This window comes from Setaria italica, chromosome VII (assembly GCF_000263155.2).
Source record: "Setaria italica strain Yugu1 chromosome VII, Setaria_italica_v2.0, whole genome shotgun sequence".
In the NCBI taxonomy this organism is placed as follows: Eukaryota; Viridiplantae; Streptophyta; class Magnoliopsida; order Poales; family Poaceae; genus Setaria; species Setaria italica.
Window position 1 is genome coordinate 7,084,651 of NC_028456.1, and position 22,059 is coordinate 7,106,709.

Consider the following 22,059-nt stretch of genomic DNA (forward strand, 5'->3'; position numbering starts at 1 on the left):
ACCCACTCGCCGGCCGTGCTCCTCCCCGCATCGGTCGAGCTCCTGCCCAACGGCGGTGCTTGCCTGACCGGACCTGCCGACCGTGCGCCTTCTTTTTCCTCCTGACGCAGGGCCCGACAGCGGCATCCGCTCCACACCCTTCTCCTCCCCCGCACAGGCCATGCTCCTCCCGGTGGCGGCGCTTGCTCGCTGCTTCGGGGGCGGATCCGACGGGGAAGCTTCGAGAGAGGATGCCGGCGAGGAGCGACGGTGACAGCGGGGTCACGGCAGGGTGCGACGACGGGGAGTGGCGCGCGGCGCGGTGGCCCCCGTGAGGGTTGCCGTGGGGTCTCTGGGTGGCGGTGGCGGGCGGCGGGAGGGACGCCGGCGGTGGGCGGAATGGCGGCGAGGGGCTGGGCAGGAGGGAGGGTGGGAGAGGGAGGGGGCAATAAATGAGGGGTAATGGGGTTCAGGATAGGCTTTAGAAGGTTTTAGGAGGAGGTGGAGCTTCTACAGGAATTGAAGCCTTCTAAAAATTTTAGTTTCTTTTGATCATAGTGTTTGACTCTTTAGTCTTTTTTTAGAAGCTAAAATTTTAGGAGATGGAAAAAACATCCCTACCTCTTATCAATTTTTTCAACCCAGCTCCGTAGAGTCGACAGAGGAGCACCTTTTCCCCTGCTCAAGTCCCTTTGAAAGGAGCTGGAGCTGGATGTGGAGTTGGGAGATAATTACTGGTCACTGCCATTGGTTACGCAACCGTACCCGTTCGTTCTATTTTTTCCCCCGCTCCGCTCTTCCCCACCACCGCGCCTCGTCTTCCCCGTGGCCACCAGCGCCGCCGCCGCCGCCGCCGCCGCCCGGCGTGCGCGCCGCTGGTTCCCGTCGCGCGCTGCCGTTTCCGCTCCGCATCCCGTACGCCGTTGGCCCCATCCCACGTGCCGCTGCCGCCCATCCCGCGCCGGCCGTACCCCATCCTTGCGCCCGGCCAGCGTTCCGCCGCCGCTCGGCCTCGCGCGCATCGCGGCCGCTCAGCGCCGTGCGCGACCTGCGCCACCCAGCCCCGCACGCGACCGCGACCCAATCGGGGTCCCAGCGGCATTCAGGTGAGCTCGGTTGGCCAGTGCCCCCCCGGCCCGCAAGGCGCAAAGTTGACAGCAACTTTTTCACTTTTTTTTTTCCTGCCTAGGGTTTTGTTCCCTGACGTCACCCTCCGGCGGTCCGGCCTCCACAGCGCACCATGGCGGCCGCCTACCGCCGTCTCCTCCTCCTCCGCCGCATCCCCCACCCTCAATTCCAGCCCGCCGCAGCCACTTACTGCCTCTCCCCAACCGCCGCGGCCGCGGCAGCTCTGGTCAAGCCGTCGAGCCCATCCGCCGCCGAGCGCATCGAAACACCGCTCAGCACCCTCCGACCCGGTGAGTATCGATTCCATCCTCATCCTGACTAGCGCACAGAATCCGATTGCCAATGGCGGTTTGCTTGAGCAAGCTTAACGGCTTTAGTAGTGTTCAGTGCTGTGTGCATTGATCTCAATATGAAATGGAGAGTAGATTACCAGCTTGTACCCATGGTTGGGGGCGATCTGCTGCTGACGGTTTTGCCCCCAAATCCGGCTGTTTGTTTGCTTAAAGATGGCAGTTGCATTCCCGGCCAGATAATTTTACATCAGACCATAACAAATCACATAATTCATTTCTGCAGCGTTGTCACATTTTCAATTTCATGGACCATGTTCTCAAATCAAACATAACTATTGCTTGTTCTTTGCAAATTCGTTACTGGGTTGCCAAAAACAATAATGGATCAAGCTTTTCCCCTTCCACTTCTGAAGTTCTTCTTGTTCTAGATTTTCCAGCGCAGTTAAAGACTTAAGAGTGATACTGATTCATTTTCAATTGCGAATAACTCATACAAAGCGTGTTTTTTTGGCTCAGGTTTTACAAGTGACAGTAACTTCAAATATGGTTGGCACTGCAAGTTGGGTTCGTCAGTTGGTGCTGTACTGATTGGACAAGCAGGTCTATTTTCTGCACTACTTCTGGTTAGATATCTCATATTTTATATATTCGTTCACCAAATCTGTGCTTTCCGTTTGTGCCTGATATTGCGGATTGTAGTACAATTCTAAAAGTTTGTGTACAAGGTAATTGTTGATAATTTTGTATCAGTTATTTTATTGTATGTCAATTCTAGGTGTGGTAGGACCATAGGAACTTAAAGGTGATTTGGCACCCAATTTGGGCAACGGAGACATGATATTGCTTAGATCCTTTATTAGAATTAACCAATGAAATAATAAAATATCCTTCATGCATAGTCATTTCTGATGTTTGTATGCATTTCATGAAGCTATATTCAGTTATTTACCATACTGATCTTAACGACATTACCCCTAGGTCCAGCCGTTACCATTAGTTAGCACTGCTACCATCTACATATGCATGGCAGCCTTACACTTCTATAAGTTGATTAACCTGAATGTATTCTGCTTGGTGTTTTGATGCTTTAAAGCACGCTAAGGATATTGTAAAGTTAATTTCGTATTTTGTGCCTGGCAGTACTAATTTAAATCTTATTACAGCTTTTTTTCTTGGTCTGAGCAACGGCTATGCATTCGCCCAGGAAGACTCAGTTAGCCCAGCTGCAACTAGTGAGCAAGCTGAGGTAAATGCTACTGGTCTTCAACGGATTGAAGATGGATCAGTGGTCTCAAATGAACACACAGTCAAATGGAGAATCTTCACGGATAATGGACGGGATTTTTTCCAGAAAGCAAGTAACACCATAGCTTTACTTGAGATAAATTTTAGACCTGTCAAGTTTCTGAGAGAATCTTTTTTTATAGGTTCCACATTTCTTGTTAAAATGCTTTACATATGAACAATGCAGAAGTCATACTTTAGAATGGTACTCTAGTTTTCCTGTAGACCTGCACGTCTGGTTTTCTGAACCTTTTCAGTGCACAGTCGGTGTTAGAAAGTGTGGGTATAAGGCTTTAGTTTCACTATTAGGTCATCTGCTGTTTTCATGTGATATATTACTGAAATATCAGGTTATCTAGCATATTACTATGGACCATTATTTATATAAAGCTTCAGACTTGATGCATCTAGGAACCCGTGTCGTGGGATGTGAAGTTGACTTTCATACTTACTTTTCTATCTCTAAATGAATTCCAGAACTTGGCTTGCTGTCCTTACTACAACTTTCATTTGGAACACATGGTCCATTGAAAGAACTATGTTTTTCCTTGTTTTGCTTGACACATATTTATTATCTTCGGAGTTCTTTTCTCAAACATGCAGGAGAGCCGCACATCATTGCATTAACCATTTAGACAATTACATTTGTGCCTGATAAGTGATAAGCATAAACGACCCGACCTAGAATTTTAACCAACTGAGCTAGGGGCAGTAAGAAATGAAAGTCCCTTAGCTCCTGCCATACACCAAAGACGAGCCTCCTCCCCAGCAAGAATTAAGGCTGCAGATAGGCTTGTAGAAGTGCCGTTAAACTGCACCTTATTATCTTGCAGTTGTTTTGTGGAAATAAAAGTTGGACCATATTTCTGTTTCTGTAATCGAACACCTATGGGAGGTTGAGGACAGGTGAATCCTGATTCTCATTTACTCTTGATTTTGATGTTCATATTGTCTGTCTATTTTGCAGAGACAACTGGACAAGGCTGAGAAGTTATTTCAGGCAGCCCTGCTAGAAGCTAAAGAAGGGTTTGGATTGAGAGATCCACATGTCGCGTCAGCCCTTAACAATCTGGTAATTGTTAGGTTGATTATGTATAAAACTGAAGTAGACTGTTATTTCTCTTTTGAATTGATCAGCAGTATTTATGTTGAGTCCTTAATCAAAATGATGGCCTTGAGTTTCCAAATTCTTGTTCATTTACTTGGCAAATTGACTTATTGGCTTCTTGTTATCAGTAACAGTGATTCAGCTGTTTTGATAATTTCTGAGTTTCTATGTCGTATCATGGTTCTGCTTTTTAGTCTTTGTGTCATAAGTTTTATTACTCTTTTTGTCCTCTGTTGTTCTATGCTCAATCAAGCCCTTGAATATTGTTTTGTTCTTCCAGCCTTTGTTTTACCCACTGGATCATATGGGTCACACAGTTGGGCAAACTTGCAAACTTACAGATTTAGACTATTGAGTTTAACTTGTTTTTGTTTGCTGTTCATAAGCTGCTCTTAATACTACTCTTGGATTAAATGACATTCATTTAACATTTTTTGTTCCTGAATTTTGCAGGCAGAGTTTTACAGGTTAAAGCAAGAGTATGAGAAAGCTGAACTATTATATTTGGAAGCAATTGAGATCCTGGAGGAATCATTTGGATCCGATGATATACGGTACATTACAGACTTCATTTTTTCTGCATTACCATGCAGAGTTTTAGTTCATTTTAGATTTAGATAAGAAGTATTTATTCCTAACTGTAAGTGTCACATTTCCTGTATCCATATTTGAGGGGTTGAAGGATCCAAACCGCATTCACAGTAGCCATAGTTTACTAGACTGCTCTAGTACCTGTTGGCCCAAATGGATCACTTTCTCATTTGGGCCAACAATTGGTATCTAGAGCCTATCTTTCTCATCCCCTCTCTCCTCTCCCGCATCCACCTCTCCTCTCCCGTGCTCACCCATACCCCGGCGGGCCCACCTCCCACCAGTGGCGGTGGCGCTACTCCGGCTAGATTTGGCCGGTGGGGATCTCTCCCCACCTGTCCCACGCACGGATCCGGCGGCGGATCGAGGCGGCGGGAGGTGCGGCTCGAGCTCGGAGCGGCGCGAAAGCTCGCGAGCGGCGGTGGCTAGGAGCAGCAGGCGCGCACGGACGGTGGCGCGCGAGGCGTGTAGGCGGCGCGCGGCGGCGGCTGCTTGGGCATAGGGCGGCTCGAGCGGCAGCAGGCTCGGGCGGCAGCGGCTCGGGCGCGCGCGGCGGCCAGGCGTGGGCTGCGGCTGGGCTCGGCGAGCGCGGGCGGGCAGCGACCGGCAGCAGGCGGCATGTGGGCGGCCAGGAGCAGAGGACTCACGGGTGGCGTGAGCTTCTCTTCCCCGACCCCTTCCTCGAGTTCTAGGAGGTTTCCAGGCCCTTCCCCGACCCCTTCCTTGAGTTCTAGGCTCCCATGGAAGGCTCCAGTGGCTCCAGGAAACCACGGGCCACAGACGGCACCGACGCGCAGGGCGCGGGCCCCGCGGACGCCGTGGCTCTGGTGGCCGGCGTGGTGCCGGCACTCCTAAGCAGCACCAGGGGCTCCTCTCGTACCTCCTCCCACCGCTCGGTCACGAGCAGTGTGCGGTGCCGCAGGGCGGCGACCGAGGAGCGGTGGGCTGAGGTCGCGAGGTGAGAGGACCGGCGCCGCGCGGCGGCATTGCACGACGCCGAGGCGCGAGAGGCGGCTGCAGCACGGACAACACGCGCGGCGGCGCGTGCAGCCGAGGCAGCCCGCCTAGCCATGGAGGAGGCACAAGCGGCAGCGGCCATCGCCACCCAGCGGCGTCTGGAGGTGGACCGGCTGCGCGAGGAGGCGGAGGTGACGCGCGCACACGTCTTCCTCAGCGGCAGTACCAGCGACGACAAGATCGACGGCTGGTTCCTTGACAGTGGTGCCACGCACCACATGATCGGGCGCAGGGAGTACTTCTCCGACTTGAACGTCGACGTACGCGGCTCCGTCAAGTTTGGCGAATCTTCGGCCGTGGACATCAAGGGCATCGGCTCCGTCGTTCTCGTCACCAAGACTGGCGAGCACCGACTCCTTACTGGAGTCTTCTAAGTCCCCGTGTTGAACTCGATCATCAGCCTTGGGCAGCTGGATGAGAGTGGCTCCTACGTGGAGATCGACGGCGGAGTGCTTCGGATCTGGGATTGATGACAACGCCTACTTGCTAAGGTGGAGAGAGGGAGCAACCGCCTCTATGTCCTCTATGCGGAGGTGGCGCAGCCCCTCTGCCTTGCTGCTCGCCATGACGACGAGGTTTGGCGGTGGCACGAGCGCTTTGAGCACCTCCACTTCGAGGCCCTGAAGCGGCTTAGCACCAAGGAGATGGTACGGGGCATGCCGTGTGTCAACCACGTGGAGCAGCTATGCGACACCTGCGTCGTGACAAAGCAGAGGTGACGCCTCTTCCCTCACCAGGCGAGCTTTCGAGCCAAGGAGTGGCTCGAGCTCATGCACGGCGACCTCTGCGGGCTAGTGACGCCAGCTAAACCTGGAGGACAACGCTACTTCCTACTACTCGTCGACGACGTCTCCCGATACATGTGGGTGGTCCTCAACACCAAGGGAGCTGCTGCGGATGCCATCAAGCACGTTCAAGCTGCTGCGGAGAATTGAGTGTGGCCGCAAGCTGCGCGTGCTACGCATCGACAACGGTGGTGAGTTCACGACGGCTGAGTTCGCGTTGTACTGCGCCGATGACGGGATCTAGCGTCACTACTCCACTTCGTACACCCCGCAGCAGAACGGCGTCGTCGAGCGTGGCAACCAGACGGTGGAGGCCATGGCCCGGGCCCTCCTCAAGCAGAGGACGATGCCGGTCATCTTTTGGGGAGAGGCGGTGCTGATGGCCGTCTACATCCTCAACAACTCACCTACCAAGGCTCTCGATGGCATGACACCATACGAGGCTTGGCATGGGCGCAAGCCGGCGATCGCCCACCTCCGCGTTTTCGGCTGCCTCGCGTACATCAAGGTGCTGGGCCACGTTGGCAAGCTTGATGACAGGAGTACCCCAGGGGTGTTCATCGGCTACGCGGAGGGGGTGAAGGGCTACCGCATCCTCGACCTAGAGACAGCGTGTGCGCACGGCGCGCGACGTTGTGTTTGACGAAGGGCGAGGTTGGCGTGGGGCAAGATGGTGGATGATGGCTTGACTCCGACGTACGACGACTTCACCGTCGACTACGCTCACTCCGAGGGAGCTGGGGGAGTGGGCAGCTCTTCTTCGCCGAGCGTGCCTACTCCAATTCCCGCGTCTCCACCGACTCCGGCGAGTACTACTCCAGCTGCAACGAGCTCTCCACCGCCACCACTACAGCCGGCCACGGCACATGCCCCTGCACCGGCAGCTACTTCTCCGGGCACGCCTACACCAGCATCGGCTCACGACAAGCACAGCCTAGTGGAGTTCGCCACTCCACTCTGACGACAAGGACCGCGTCGACGCATACCATGACGGCGAGCCTTTGAGGTATCGCATCATGGACATCCTCGGTGACTAGCCAGTGCTGGGACTGGTGCCTCACGACATGGAGGCAGAGTTGTACCTTGCGTACGACGACGGCGGGCCTTGCTCCTTCGCTGAGGCTAAGGGACACGCGGCATGGCGCGCCGCGATGAAGCTGGAGATGGAAGCTGTTGAGAAGAACCGGACTTGGGAGCTGGCCGATCTTCCTCCCGGGCACCACGCAATCACCCTTAAGTGGATGTATAAGCTGAAGATGAAGTTGGTGCTATTGTCAAGCACAAGGCTCGCTTGGTGGCACACGGGTTTGAGCAGCAGGAGGGAGTTGATTTAGACGACGCTTTCGCTCTTGCACGGATGGAGTCCGTGCGTCTGCTTGTCGCGCTGGCAGCCCAGGAGGGCTGGCGTGTCCACCACATGGACGTCAAGTCAATGTTTCTCAACAGCGACTTGAAGGAGGAAGTCTACGTCCACCAGCCGTCGGGATTCATCATCCCCGGCAAAGAGGACAAGGTGTTGCGCCTGCGCAAGGCTCTCTACGGCTTGCGGCAAGCACCGCGAGCTTGGAATGCCAAGCTGGATTCCACCCTAAAGACTATGGGCTTCGAGCAAAGCCCGCACGAGGCGGTCATCTACCGGTGGGGCAACGGAGGCAATGCTATGCTGGTGGGCGTCTACGTTGATGATCTGGTGATCACGGGCACCAAGGACGAGGAGGTGGAAGTGTTTAAGGAGGAGATGAAGGCCACGTTCCAGATGAATGACCTGGGGCCTCTCTTTCTACCTAGGGATCGAGGTGCACTAGGACGACTTCGGCATCACACTTCGACAGACCGCCTACCGCCTACGCCAAGCGCGTCGTTGAGCTAGGTGGGCTCACCGACTGCAACCCAGCTCTCACTCCGATGGAGGAGAGGCTGAAGCTGAGCCGCGATAGCACGACTGAGGAGGTGGATGCTACACAGTACCAGCAGCTTGTGGGGAGTCTTCGCTACCTCGCCTACACGCGGCTGGACTTGGCGTTCTCCATTGGCTACGTCAGTCGGTTCATGCAGCGACTCGACGGCGGAGCACCTGCAGACCATTAAGAGGATCCTCCGCTACGTTGCGGGGACTTGACTACGGCCTCCACTACATGAGGTGTTCCGGGGCGGCACACTTCATCGGCTACAGTGATAGCGACCACGCCGGCGACATCGACACCAGCAAGAGCACGAGCGGGATGTTCTTCTTCCTTGGCAAGTGCCTTGTCAGCTGGCAGTCGGTCAAGCAGCAGGTGGTGGCCCTATCCAGCTGTGAGGCCGAGTACATTGCTGCTTCTTCCGCTTTTACTTAAGACTCTGGCTCGCTCGGCTGCTCGGCGATCTCCTCGGCAAGGATGCTGAAGCAATGGAGCTCAGGGTGGACAGCAAGTCCGTTCTGGCTCTGGTGAAGAATCCTGTCTTTCACGAGCGAAGCAAGCACATCAGAGTGAAGTACCACTTCATCTGAGGTTGCATGGAGGGAGTGTCAGGGCGAACTACATCAACACCAAGGATCAACTCGCTGACCTTCTTACCAAATCCCTTGGAAGGATCAAGTTCCAAGAACTCTGCTCTAGGATTGGGATGGTCTAGTTGCCGCTCAAGACACACAAGACTTAGGGGGAGATTGATAGAATAAGTCATGTGTGTGTTGGGTGTGTGTTTTTATCTATCTATGTGCCTATGTGCACTTTATCTACTTAGATGCCATTTAGATGCTTTTCAGATGTTTTGCTTAGCTACCAAGCCACCTACCCATGGTTGGCCTAAATGTACCCCAAAGACCCTTTGTGGGAGTAGGTTTAATGAGAAAGTGACCCATTTGGGCCAACAATTGGTATTAGAGCCCATCTTTCTCATTAACCCTAAGGGCAATAGCCTAGTTTTGGTACATATATAGGCTGCTAACCAAGAGGTAGCTTGGTGGCTAAGCAAAGGGGTAAAATAGGAATAAAAACTAATAGAGCTACTAGACTTAACTAACGATCTCCCCCTAAGTCTAGCAGCTTTTACATAGAAAGGAAAGCATAATTGGTGATAAGGTGCACGTAGGCACGAACCACCCACGGATACTAGTGCTCACAGACACTAAGTGCACACTGGCACTAAGTGCACACAGGCACTAACTCTTGACCTACAAGCAGAAACCTGGTCTGATCAGTAAGAGTATTTGATTTGGTTACCACTTAAATATGTTTGAGGTGTCAACTGTCATGGATTTATCTTCATGGACTGTTTTGACCCTGGGGCCTGGGTAACTGGTACCTGGTTTCTGGTAGGAACTGCTGAGGAAATAGACTTCGATTAGCAAGGAATCGAGGAAGGGCATGCAGGAACAGCAAGGGGGCAGAGAGAGGACGGACCTAAGGGTAACACGGGAGGAGGAAGATGAGACCTGGATGTTCTATTTGATGGATTGCTCTGCTGCTGCATGATGCTTTTGTACCAATCTCCTCTCTCCACATGGTAGTCTGACCCCCAGGGCACATATACGACATGGGCGCTACCAAACAAGGGGTACTATCTGATCACCATAGGTGTTGTAGCCTTGTTACATACATCACAAAAGTGTACTGGAGCATAGTGGTATTACAGTTGTAGGTCTATCACACACTTACATTGGACTGGAGCACAGTGTCGTAGCAGTTGTAGTCTTGACAACTCACAGAATTTTACCATGATAAAAATGATATTTCTAATGGAAAATTTCAACATAGTCCTTTGATATGGTTGCACTTAGGATAGAGGGAATAGCAGGCTGGTTGCCTTTCTTGCCTTTCCTCTGGAATTTGCCTGTGCCTTTGTTAGGTTCTTTGCTTGACCCTAGAGTTTGCCATGTTCCTTTCTTTTATAGGCTGGCTCCTAACAAACTAGCTTACGGATTCAACTAAATGACTATATCTAACAAACCAATCAATACTAATCTAATGTTTGCATGTTTCCTTGTCGGCCACACAGCTAGTATGTTGCGTTGGTGTGCAGTTGTTGCTTGGCCATGAACTGCTGAATCCATGGCCCCAGGCCAATGCCTAATTCGTAACATTCTTATTCAGGGAGAGCAGCAACTGTACGGCATCAGCTACAGGCAGAATACTTGTTTTCACATAGTCTTAAATCAAATTCCTGTCTTTCTCTATGTATTTCTCTATCCTTGATCACATATGGTGAAACACCAGATGCATTGCGTTGTGTCTAAACTTTCTATGATGGATCATTGTCTTAATTTTGCTCAATGCTCATTCATCAAATATATTTCACTGTAGGGTTGGAACAGCTCTGCATAGTCTTGGAATGTGCTATCATCTTCAGCACAAGTTTGCTCAAGCCCAGACATGTTATGAGGTAACTATTTTGTTCAGTTTTTATAGTTCTCTAATTTTGCTGCGCAATACATATCAAAAAGTTGGTCTTCTTTTTCTTTTTGGGTGAATATCATGAAACAGATTGCAGGCAATAGTTTGTAGGAATGGTAATATCTCTAAGGTTGCGTTTGGATGTAGATATTCAGGCTTGGAATTCGGAATTGGTATTGACACCTTCAAATGCCGGCTGTTTGGACGTCGTGGAATTCGGAATTGGAAATGAAGCTCAATACCAACTAGTATTCATCCCACCTTCATCCTCTCACCCTCAATGCCGAGCCCGAACCCTCTGTATTTGCTGGTATTGTCTTCTTCCCTTCCCCCGCATCTCTCTCGCGCGCCCTTCCTCCTGCGTGAGCTGCGCCGTCGCTCTCCCCTCTCCCTCCCTCCGCTGGTGACTCACGCTGCTCTCTCCTCCCTCCGTCGACGAGGCGAGCTGCGTCGCCCTCCCCCTCCCTCCACCCGCAGGCCGCGCCCTTCGCCTCCCTCCCTTCACCGGTGACTCGCACTGCCCTCTCCTCTCTCTGCCGGTGAGGCGAGCTGCACCGTCCTTCCCCTCCCTCAGCCCGCAGGCTGCGCTACCCTCCGCCTCCCTTCCTCCGTCGGCGGGCCACGCCATCTGTTTGCTCCATGGACGGGGGATCTGGATGGCTTGGAGGAGCTCCGGGGCGGGGAGTTCAAGCACAATTGCGGCAAGGAGCTTCGCGGCGAGGCTTCTCAATCTCCCACCTCTCCCATGCGGCCATGCCTGGGGCGGCAGCAGGTGCTCAACTCCTAGCGCCAGCGGCGTGCCGTTCCCCTTTGCCGCCGAGCTAGGGGCCGTGCCGCTTTCCTCCGCCACCGGACCGGACGCCCCTCCCTCCAATGGCCGCGCCGCGCCGCTCCCCTCTCTCCGTTGGGGGCGGCATCAAGCTTGACCGAGCAGAGGCTCCTCGGTGGTGAAGGACGAGCGGCGCATCCGTTGGACGGTGGAGAGAAGATAGATGACCGAATTCCAATTTCTTCCTTTTGCACATCCAAATGTGAATGGAATTTCACTGCTTCTTATGATTTCAAAAAAGGAAATGCAATAGCCATCCAAACAATGGAATTGGAATTCTGGCCATTTCAATACTATGGCTGAATTGGTATTAGATCCAATTGAATGCCAAGCTCTCCAATATTGACATCCAAACGCACCCTAATGTGAATCAGGCATATAAAATGAGAAATTCTAAAATCCACTGCTAAAATGCTATTACCCTGTTTAAGCTGCAGGGAAGCATGCAAAATATTCGATTGGGCCTTTTCTCTGTAACTTTTAGTTTGAGCTGTTCTAGTGCTTAGTGTGTGCTGCATTAATAGGTAGTGTGCAATTTAGTAACAATTAACAAATTCACAGTTGCAGTATTTTGCTCAGAAGAAAAATCAGTAACATAGTCGCTAAAGGGTAAATGAACTGCAGTGATTGTAGCACTGTAAACCTTTTATGTCATGTCCTCCTATGCTTTCTGACTTAATTTTTTCATTGGAACTTAATTCTTACCTTTTCTATTTCCTTTTTTTTTCATTTTGCAGCGTGCTTTGAAGGTACGGTACCTCAACTTTTTGTGCTCTTGTTTTTTCCACAATTAACATTTATTCTTGAAACTCCATGCTCTCTATGTGTATTAAATTAATAATTGATACCAATATACTAGTCCACATTAACAATACTTGAGTAAGCCTACCCTATCCAACTTGACCACACTTATAATTGTTCATTATCGAATCATCAGATGCAAGTAGCCAAGTAGTTTACATATAATCTGTCAGAGGCTCAGAGCTATATGAATATATGCTTTTCATCTATCACTCCATCGTCCCCACTTGTCACCATGCTGTCTACTACCTGTACCTGTTTGATGAAAGAATGACAAGCAAAACAATGGAAATGTCAATATGCTCTTCCTTGATCTTTTGAATTATATAATTTATACTTTCTAATTGTCATCTGTAGATAGAAGGACGTGTTATGGGGGTTGGTCACCCAGAGTATGCAAGTACCATGTACCTTCTAGCGAAAGTACTAATGCTGTTTTGCTCTTAAAGTTACTGTTGTGTATTCTCATTATTTTCTTGAGATTAATCCTTCTTATGTGATATATAGCCTTCTTCAACATAGTAGCATCAAGCAAGGGTACTACTGTTCGTTTTGCTGTTTAAGTAATTGTTCTGCATTCTAGGTTCTCATCAATAATCTTTCTCCTTGGTGACACGATTACGTGCTGCGCATTGAATCCGCAACATGTGTCCTCAGCGGTGAGCGCGATACGCAAGACACACCGTTGAAAGACTTGGAGCATCAAAGAACATCGCATGTGGGAAGGATTCCTTCATGGAGCAACGCCCAATGGAGTGCCCCATGGTCAGCAATGCCACCTAGGATGTCGTCAATAGCTGTAGAGATGAAGGAAGAACAACAATTCAAGAGTTTGGAAGAGATTAGGGCAAAGGGAAAAGTAAAGGAAAAAAGTAAATAAGTAATACACTGTTTTTTTATTGGATTGGTTTCCATCAATCGGCCTTGGCCCTATATATGTGTAGGGTGCCCGGGGGGGGGGGGGGGGGGTTCTTGCCCCGACCTACAAAGACAACTCTATTTCAAACTCCGCATGTAGTTCAAGCATAGCCGGGCATGTACATCCCCCTTGCGTCGGATCATATGGAGCATGTCCTCTTCATCTCCACCAAAACCAATTCTCCTCTGTGTAACTCATACGGTGATTAGTCTGGCATGTACATTTCCATTGCGCTGGATTATACGGTGTGCGTCTTCACCTCCACCGAAACCAATTATTCTCTTTGTAACTTGTATGGTGATTAGTCCACTGTGTACATTTCTCACTCTGGATCTGGATTTGGTCCCATATCTAACTTCTTTTATGCTCTTAGGTGCTAAGTGTACAAGGAAAAAGAAGAGGTGCAGAATCCCTTACTGAAGAGTCTATTAGGATACTGGAGGTATGTTTACTGTTGCAGTTTGTAGGTTTGAATCTGTGGAATGTGCATGCTAGTGTTTCATGAAGATTATGGCATTGACTTAGGAAGCTGGGCTTGGTGAATCACCAACATGTATACAAAGAATGAGATATCTCTCTACGGTAACCATCTATTCTGAAATTGTCCCTGGAAGTTACTAATTTATTATTATTTTGAAATTTGTGCATTCATGAATGTCAATAGATGTGGCATGTTCATTAATCTTTCCTAGGAATTCAAATCCACTCGGTTCTTACTTATATCCGTAATTCATGCTTTTGTCGGATTGTAAATAAGGGGTGATTGGAAGCATTTATAACAAATGATCTCTTTAGTTCTACATTTTTAGGAAATTTTCTTGAGGACTTGATGTATAAATATAGTTGACACAGACCATTCTTGTGAGATTAGTTGCCATGGTACAAAAAAAATCAAATGCGCATTGAACATTAACCAAATATGATCTACAAAAACATTTGTTTTCACCAAATTGATGTAATATGATCTTTTTCACTTAAAGATTGTCAATGTTTATGTTAAGTCGCCCTAGCAGGTTAGTCCATAGTAACTGCACTAGTTTTGTTCTAAATTTATGTTTGAGGATGTCATGGCCTCTGATCGGGGAGCCGTGCAGAGCTGGGGGAATATGGGGATTGTGAGGGGTAACGGACGCTGAACCGGACATTTGAGATCGGGCACACCGTCGGCGGCTGCACCCAATCTCAAGGCCCGGAGGTAGATGAGGATCTCTCCTGATAATTCATACTTCATTCCCCTAATTTTTTTATCTCCTCTCTTTATATAGAGAGACTTACTTGACCGCTAAGCAAGATATCTAATTCTATCTCTAACCCTAACCCTAATGGAGGCCCAATATGCTCACTGTTGGCCCAGCCGAGAGCCCATGACAGGAACTATGTTTGTGGTTTGATTTTTCTTTTTTTTTTTACTTGAACTGTGGTTTGATACTTAATTGCAGGAGTTAATAAAATCAAAACGGTTCACTGAAGCTGAAATCTGGCAAAGGAAGATATTGCATACTCTGGAGCTTTCAAAGGCATGGCAATATGTCTTCCACTTTCATGTTCTGTTTGTTCAACATTCCTTCTCGTGACTTCAGTATTTAATATGACATTAATCTAGAACATGGTGCATGGTTTAAATTGGTGCTTGAGTTCAACTATGTAATTAATAGGCTCCCCTGATTTTACTGACTTTTGCACTGCACTATCCTTCCTTCTGAACACAATATTTGAAGTTTCTTTTGTCCATTGGTTCATGTGACTGGAAGGCAAGGTTGACCTAAATTCTGCAAAGTATGTTCTTGAATGCACATCAGTTCGTCTATTATATTTATTCCTGTTCCTTTGGATCTGCATAGCCAGGAGATAGAAATGTTGTCATCAAGACCAAAGGGGTGATTGAACTTCCCTAGCAAATTTTTTTCCTAACACGCTGGTTGAACTACATGTTCACTGGTTGGACCAGCGGTTGATTCCAATATAATAGTTCAACATAATATCACTCAAACTTAAGTGTGCCCTCTATTTTCAGTGCCAGAACCACCAAATTGTGAATTCAGCGTTCTGCATTATAGCATAACAGCATAAAAATTCTAACTCCAGCAGATATTTCAAGATAATTGTATTAATTTGTTCTCAAACTTAAGCGTGTACTCTATTTTCAGTGCCAGAACCACTGAATTGTAAATTAAGTATTCTGCATTATGGCATAACAGTAAAAGGATTCCAATCCCAGCAGTTAACATTGCATATTCTGGGACATTTGTGAAGTAGATCTTAGTTGCTCACATTCCTTTTGGCTTTTGCAAAGAATTTTACTGCAACAATAAGTATTGGCACCTTCGACAGGATTCGGTGCATTTACTTGATAATTAAAAGAAACTTAAGTTTCATCTTACTTAAAAAAACGACCTCTCATTCATAGTCCCATCGATTTTACAAATAATTTTAACAAATTTCTTTGATAGCCAATTTTTTTTTTAGAAAAATCTCTAGTTACTTATTGAGAGCTTTCAGTGCATACATATCTCCACTGGGAACATGAAAGATTATTGAACTTGAAAGTTTGACCTTGTATGGACATAAAAGCTTAAATTGGGGACTGGGAAAGAAAAAAAAGAGAGAAAGGAAATGCCTTTTCATTTCATCAGCAGCTCTGGTGATGCATATTCCAAGAATTTTTTTGGTCTTAGAGAAAGGATATTTCTTGCCCCACATTTTCACTTTCGAATATGTAGGTGGTCTTCGAGAGTGTTCTGCCCTACTGGCTCTAGTTTTCGCATGGTCTATTTCTTAAAAGAACTACTTGCCTGTGCGTTTGAGAAAATTTCTTGTAAAAACTAATAGAAAACAAAATAAGTTGGATAAGAGAAGATAAAGAATGGGGTAACCCCAAGTGTTTGGGGTTAGTGGTGTGCGTTGTATGGCTATTTTGGCCTAAGCTCTTCTCTCTTAATGCAATGATGTGCAGCTCTCCTGCATATTCGAGAAAAAAAAAACTATTAATTTAAATTGACAAAGCTCTCTTGTTGATGTCCTATCATGAATCATCCCTGCAAAAGCCTTATGGAGTTCATCTGTTGAATGCTCGACAGGGATGGGATTCATTGCATACTGCACATGCAGCTGAAGTCCTAAGTTTAACTCTCCAAGCCTTGGAGAAGTTTAAGGAATCAGAAGAGCTATTGGAAAGGTAAAACTCAACACTGACAGTTGTCTTTATGTCCATTTCGACCATTTTTATTTTGTTGCTTAATCTTTTCAATGGTTAATTTTCTAGAAGCCTTGCCACCAAGAAAAAGGTTCTGCCTGAAGGTCATTTTCTGGTTTGTTCTTTGCCTCATACTTAACTGTTCGAGCTTATCTTAGTGGGAATAATTTTGTAAAATATATTCTCGAGTTACAAAATGAAAGTACTGTAACAAGATCCCTTGCATGGTTATTGCCCCATCTATTGTTTTAAAATTCTTTAAATCACTTGTATTTTGAATTTTTCTACCTTGGGTCATGTACAATGGACTGTTTCTGTAGTTTTCTTTAGGAACTCAACCTAGCTCAGTTGTTCGAGGGTGTGGATGTGCGCCCAGACCACTCAAGTTCAAGTACTTGTCGAGGCGAATTTTGGTTCCTATTTCTGTTAATTAAAAAGCCGCCTAGTTCTTCCTAGGTTGGTTGAGGCTCTTTTTTTTTCATTAGTAGCTTATGTACCATTCGCCTACAACAATAACACCATCTCCAATAATGTTATTCCACATAATCTTTATATGGATGTGTAAACAATAACTCTAGGTCAGTGATGACTCTTGTCCATCTATACTTGTTAGTGTTTCCTTGTCAAATGCTCACTGGTATCAGAAGCATGTGTAGAATCATTGTCACTACACACAACCCAGACACTTAACTACTCTCCTGGGCAACATACTTAATTGTGTCCATGACACAGTCAAAATATCAGGTACAACAACAGAGCCTTTCAGTGGGTGTGTGTATGTGTGTTGGGTCTCTATGGCTCTTTTCTCTTCTATTAATACAATGATCGCAGTTCTCCTGCGTGTTCGAGAAAAAAAAAGGAAAAAAAAACAGAGCCTTTTAATACTGTGCAAGTTAGGGGGGCTAGAGATGGAACCCAACAAGAGCCACCAATAAAGACAACTAATAAAAGGGAAAAAGGTTTTAGCAATCGTAATAGTATTATTAATAGTAACTATGAAATATCGAATAAATTTATCATCTAACAAAAAGCTCAGCTACAAGATCTAATAAAGGAAAAGCTTACCTACAAGACTCCTTGCCATCTTGGCTCCATCAACCAGCTCTCCTGAATAAATTGATTTCTTTCTCCCACCATTGTGCTCACACGCTTTCTTCCTCATTGGTGATTCCATCTTCAAGCTGCCGCAATACTGCGATTAATAAAAGTTTATGTTTTGAATTGTGCCTTATAGAGAAACATCAAGAACCATGTTTCTTGGAGGTTCATCTAGTACAATATATCCTTGACCATAATCTGGTATGCAACAGTCAAAGCATGGGATGAATCCTGAACTATGTTTTAGAAATCCTTCTTAACATTTAAAGCATTTAGTTTTTACATTAATTAGTGGTTCTTTTCTTGTTTTTGTTGCAGCTAGCTGTTACATTGGTACACTTGGCAAGGTTATCATTGCACAAAATTGCTAGTGATTTGAAGAATGCAAACAGCAATGTAGCTACATATTACCTTTCTAGGGCACAACAGCACAGCAATGATTCGATCAGGTTTTTCATTCCGCTTCAGTTTTCTTCTCTTTCATTGTTTTGAATTATTGGTGTCCGATTCTCGATAACATCACTTGTGAAGTTCTTGTACTTTGACATGTTGGTTATATTGAGTTCAATGACTGCTCTTAGTTTAGCACTGTAGCAAAAAACTCCAGTGACTTAAGTTTTGATGAGATTCTACTGGAAACGTTTCCACCTGATAAGCTCTAAGACAAATTCAATTTGTCAGGTGATGCCTTTTCCAGATTGAAGCTTCCTGGTTAGTTGTCTCTAGTATGATTATCATAGTGACCCAGTTGTTGACGATGCTACTCTAGTCCATATGCTATGAAAAAAATTGTATGCATGTCACAACTGATATGTGTTATGGGCGTGTCAGCTTTGATGGCCACGGTTTGTTAGATGGATTAGGCCCTAGATTAGATAAGGTTGTTAGGAGATAAGGTTTTTAGGAGCCACCGCTCTATATAAACAAAGGCACGGTGGTCATTTGTAATCAAGCAATGAAAGAAATATTTTTTTAACCCCAGCTCTAAATTCGCTCCCACGGGGAGTCGAACCCAGGACGTGAGGAGTGCTACTAGAGCCACCTAACCAACTCAGCTAGAGGCCCGTTCGCAGTCAAGCAATGAAGAACCATCCCAAGTCTCCTCAACAGTCTCCCATCGGCTATCTTCTCGGCAGTGTTTAATGATCTAAGGATCACAACAATATGAGCGTAGTTTATATTATTTGTACACACATGCACGAAGGTTGACAATCTAAACTTTTTCGAGTGAAATTTCAATTCAATTTTCTTAATATTTTTCATTTCCTATCTTCAAGTGGAATCTGGTTGCTGTCAGGATTTCAAAGCCTGGCTGTGAGGTCTATTTCAATGATGGTTAGCTACTTAGCTAAAACACTATTGTGGACTAGCGGCCTTTTCTTTTATCATGTATCATCATTATTTAGGAATCCTATAAAACCAAATTGTCGTGCATTAAATCCTCAAGTTGGATTGCTTATAACAAACTGATGAGCCTTGAATACTTTGTATTGTAGGATTACAGAAGCAATATTAAATTCAAGTACAGATCAGAATAAACTTGAAAGCACATCTACTACAGATGGAGAAAAGATTGCAGCAACAGCTATTCTTGTATGTGTCCACTTATGATAAAGAGTCTTGAGATCTATCTTTTCTTTACTCTGTAATTTATTATGCATCTTCAGACACGTTTAGTTGCCTCTATGAATACCCCTGGCGAAAAAAATTAAAAATGGTAATGGAAATAAGTATCATGTTGCCTCGTTTCGCCTTCTTCTGCTGTTTGTATCATATTATATTGATTTTTAATTGATAATATTGTGTTATCCATGCAGTTGCAAGCACTTGATGTTGTTGGGCTTACTGATATTATGGCAAAGCATGTGCTAGCGCCAGGGGTAATTCTCTATTTGTGGACTTCATTTATGCTTCATCAACTACTGTGCATTTTATGTTCTTTCTAATATACGTGTTCTCTTTAGTAGTTGGTACTCTTGGTAAGGCTTCCACTGGAACATTTGAAGCATGGATTCTTCAGAATTGATGCTGTACACATATTGGACACATCTCGGCCATTTATATGGCCCAGCACAAAACTCATATATGTCTCATATACCACACTGCGAATCCATTTTAAAAATAAGTTTGGAAAGGTCTGGCACACTACTATACATGTTTTGTAACTTGATTTAACTATTGTTGTAACAATAAATTTTCAAATTAATTAGACAAAATAATTGTGTTTGAAAGGCATGGGGCAAAATTCTTTGGAACTTAAATCCTCATTGAAGCTTGCAACTTGACCAATTTTCGTTCCATTTCAGGTGCAAGATTATAGATCTATTGAAGACGCTCTCCACAAGTGTATTTCACTTTACAGCGAGGTATGAATTAGACTCGTTTAATCCATGCTTATTTGAGCCTTCTGCCAGCACGAGTATCATAATGAGATAATCGCTCTAATAGGACCTTTTTCTGATCTTGCAGCCTGATACGCGGAGGTTTGTGACAAAGGCTGTCAGGCAGGACTACTTGAGGTGCCTGAGGGTACTCATCGAAACAGTAGACTTCACACAGCAGACGACGGAGTTGCAGGATTTGCTTGGTGAGGCGCGAAAAATAATAGAAGAGTTGGGAGGTGAGAGTAATAGGAAGTAATAAGTATGATATGTAGGAAAGCCATTTTACAGGCGAACATTAGGAAATCACATTGAAAGCTGGCATGAAAGGGCTTCCTCGGACTTCATCAACTTGTTAGAACCCAATGGCATGTACATTTTCTGCGATGTTTGAAGGTTGCAAGAATCACTTGCCCAGGGTTACGCAAAACATCAAGCTGTTATTCATCCTAGAGGAGAAATTTGTAGGAAAGGTTTACTTGGTAAGATTTTGTGCATTTTGCACAGGTCGATGTACTTCCATCTTCCCTGTTTTAAAATATGGGGTGGTTGTAAAGTTAGATGCATGTAGGGAGGACTCATGGAGGGTAAGGTTGGGCACTTGGGTTTACCCAATAGTTTGGGTCAGATTGTTTGGGGTTTCTTTTTCTATATTCAGGTTTTGAAAATCGATACCAATATTTTACCCATATAATTGAAATTATGCAAAATTTCGTGGACAGAGAAACAAAAGTTTTAAGGTTGCTCGGAGTGCTGCAATTTAGAAGGAAAATTACTCTGCCTAAATATGGCGCTAGGTTCCTTGCTCCAAGTATGGCACACGTGGCCTTGCAACCTCCTTGATCGTAACAAAAGAGATGATGCTTCACGTTGTTGAAAACCACTCCTGAGTTTCCTACCACCGCTAGCGTTTTTAATCATCGTTTTTAATTCGGGACTAAAGAAATTTTAGTCTCGAGTCTAAATTTTGTAGTCTGTTGGAGACCTTTTAATCCTAGTTGGTAGTTTTAATTGGGACTAATTCATGATGCTAGCTTTATCTCATCTCTTTAACTCCTCTCTCTCTCCCCCTTATCTGATCCTCTCCTCTTTCTCAACTTGCTCCACCCTCTGCTCCCTCTCCCTTCCTCCCCACCTCCTCCTCTCCCTCTGCTCCCTCCCCACCTCCTCGGCCTCCTCCTATCTTCTTATCGTACATACATCTATGAGCCCATTAGAAGGTTTGGACAGATCCACATATGGGGCTGTACATGGAGACGTATCAGACATGGAAGCTACGGTACAGGACGGTGTAGTCTACATAGAGTCCATTAGACTAGTTGAGGATAAGGAAACTACTCTTCCTAGTTGGAATAGAATTCTCTGGTCGAATCCGACTAGTACTCTTGTAAAACAACCGCCCTATAACCCTACTCCCCCAATAGATAAGGGCCGGTCCAATACAACCAAGCTACACACAGGACGTAGGGCATTACGCGATCCAGTAGTCCGAACTTGTCTAAATCGCGTGCCTACGTACACCATCGAGTTCTTGATTTCGGCGACACCCATCAATCAAAACTCTACCTCGGGTACTCCCTTGGTAGGTTGCTAGGTTTAAACACCGACAGCTGGCGCGCCAGGTAGGGGCGGTCACTAAACTTCCCCTTGAGTTCGATGGCTCGAGTCATCATCAAGCCCGCAGTCGCATTCGAAGCAGGCGTGACGTTCATCTTCAGCTCCTGGGTTTGCGTCGCAGACGGCGCTAGAAACTTCCACCGCTACATCGCAGAGGCTCCGATGAAGAAGTTGCACGACATCAACCTTCATCATCAAGCCACGGAGGATTCCATCTAGAAATTCAACAAATTTTTCGATCTAACCAGAAGTGAGTCCGAGTACAACTCGAGCTCTACATCCACTCAGATTGGTCCCCATGAGCAGGCAATCCAGCCATGGTGCGAATCAACTCAAACCCCAAGTCAATTCCCGTTCGGACTCTGTAACGCAGTTTCTGTCCATCAAGCAACCCTGTCCAAATTGCAATCTGACTTGGAGGCACCTGAGGACCGTGATTTCGATCTCTACTCGGATTCTGTCGAGGAGACCACTTTATTAGGTCCGCAGCAGGGCCTGGTGATTACTTCAACACCTCAAGGCATATTCGTCTACTAGCTAGACATGAAGCTGTCCTTTCTTGCCCAAGACAACGGATGACGTCTCATCGCCCACCTCGACATTCTCCCGTACCAGGAAGGAACACCCCTATTTCCTCCACATGAAGACGATGGCTCCACA

The 22,059-nt window shown here is 46.5% G+C and overlaps 1 protein-coding gene across 9 annotated transcripts; it reads left to right on the forward strand.

Annotated features, from left to right (window-relative positions):
- Positions 1 to 727: 727 nt before the first annotated feature.
- LOC101767382 (kinesin light chain 3) lies at positions 728 to 20,460 on the forward strand. 9 transcript variants are annotated; one of them, XM_012847772.2, is made up of 21 exons: positions 729 to 1,085; positions 1,169 to 1,397; positions 1,917 to 2,000; positions 2,564 to 2,754; positions 3,652 to 3,756; positions 4,246 to 4,346; positions 10,472 to 10,550; positions 12,128 to 12,139; positions 12,549 to 12,614; positions 13,484 to 13,552; positions 13,636 to 13,692; positions 14,550 to 14,627; positions 16,188 to 16,285; positions 16,373 to 16,407; positions 17,538 to 17,602; positions 17,720 to 17,850; positions 18,898 to 18,994; positions 19,219 to 19,281; positions 19,369 to 19,536; positions 19,708 to 19,767; positions 19,871 to 20,460. In XM_012847772.2, the coding sequence occupies exons 2-21, from the start codon at positions 1,220 to 1,222 to the stop codon at positions 20,039 to 20,041; spliced, it is 1,908 nt and encodes a 635-aa protein (XP_012703226.1). In that variant the 5' UTR covers positions 729 to 1,085; positions 1,169 to 1,219; the 3' UTR covers positions 20,042 to 20,460. The 9 variants fall into 9 exon arrangements, with proteins under 9 accessions (XP_022683764.1, XP_022683766.1, XP_012703226.1 ...); XM_022828029.1 differs by lacking the exon at positions 14,550 to 14,627 and having other exon boundaries at positions 728 to 1,085; XM_022828027.1 differs by lacking the exon at positions 12,549 to 12,614.
- The last annotated feature ends 1,599 nt before the right edge of the window (positions 20,461 to 22,059 follow it).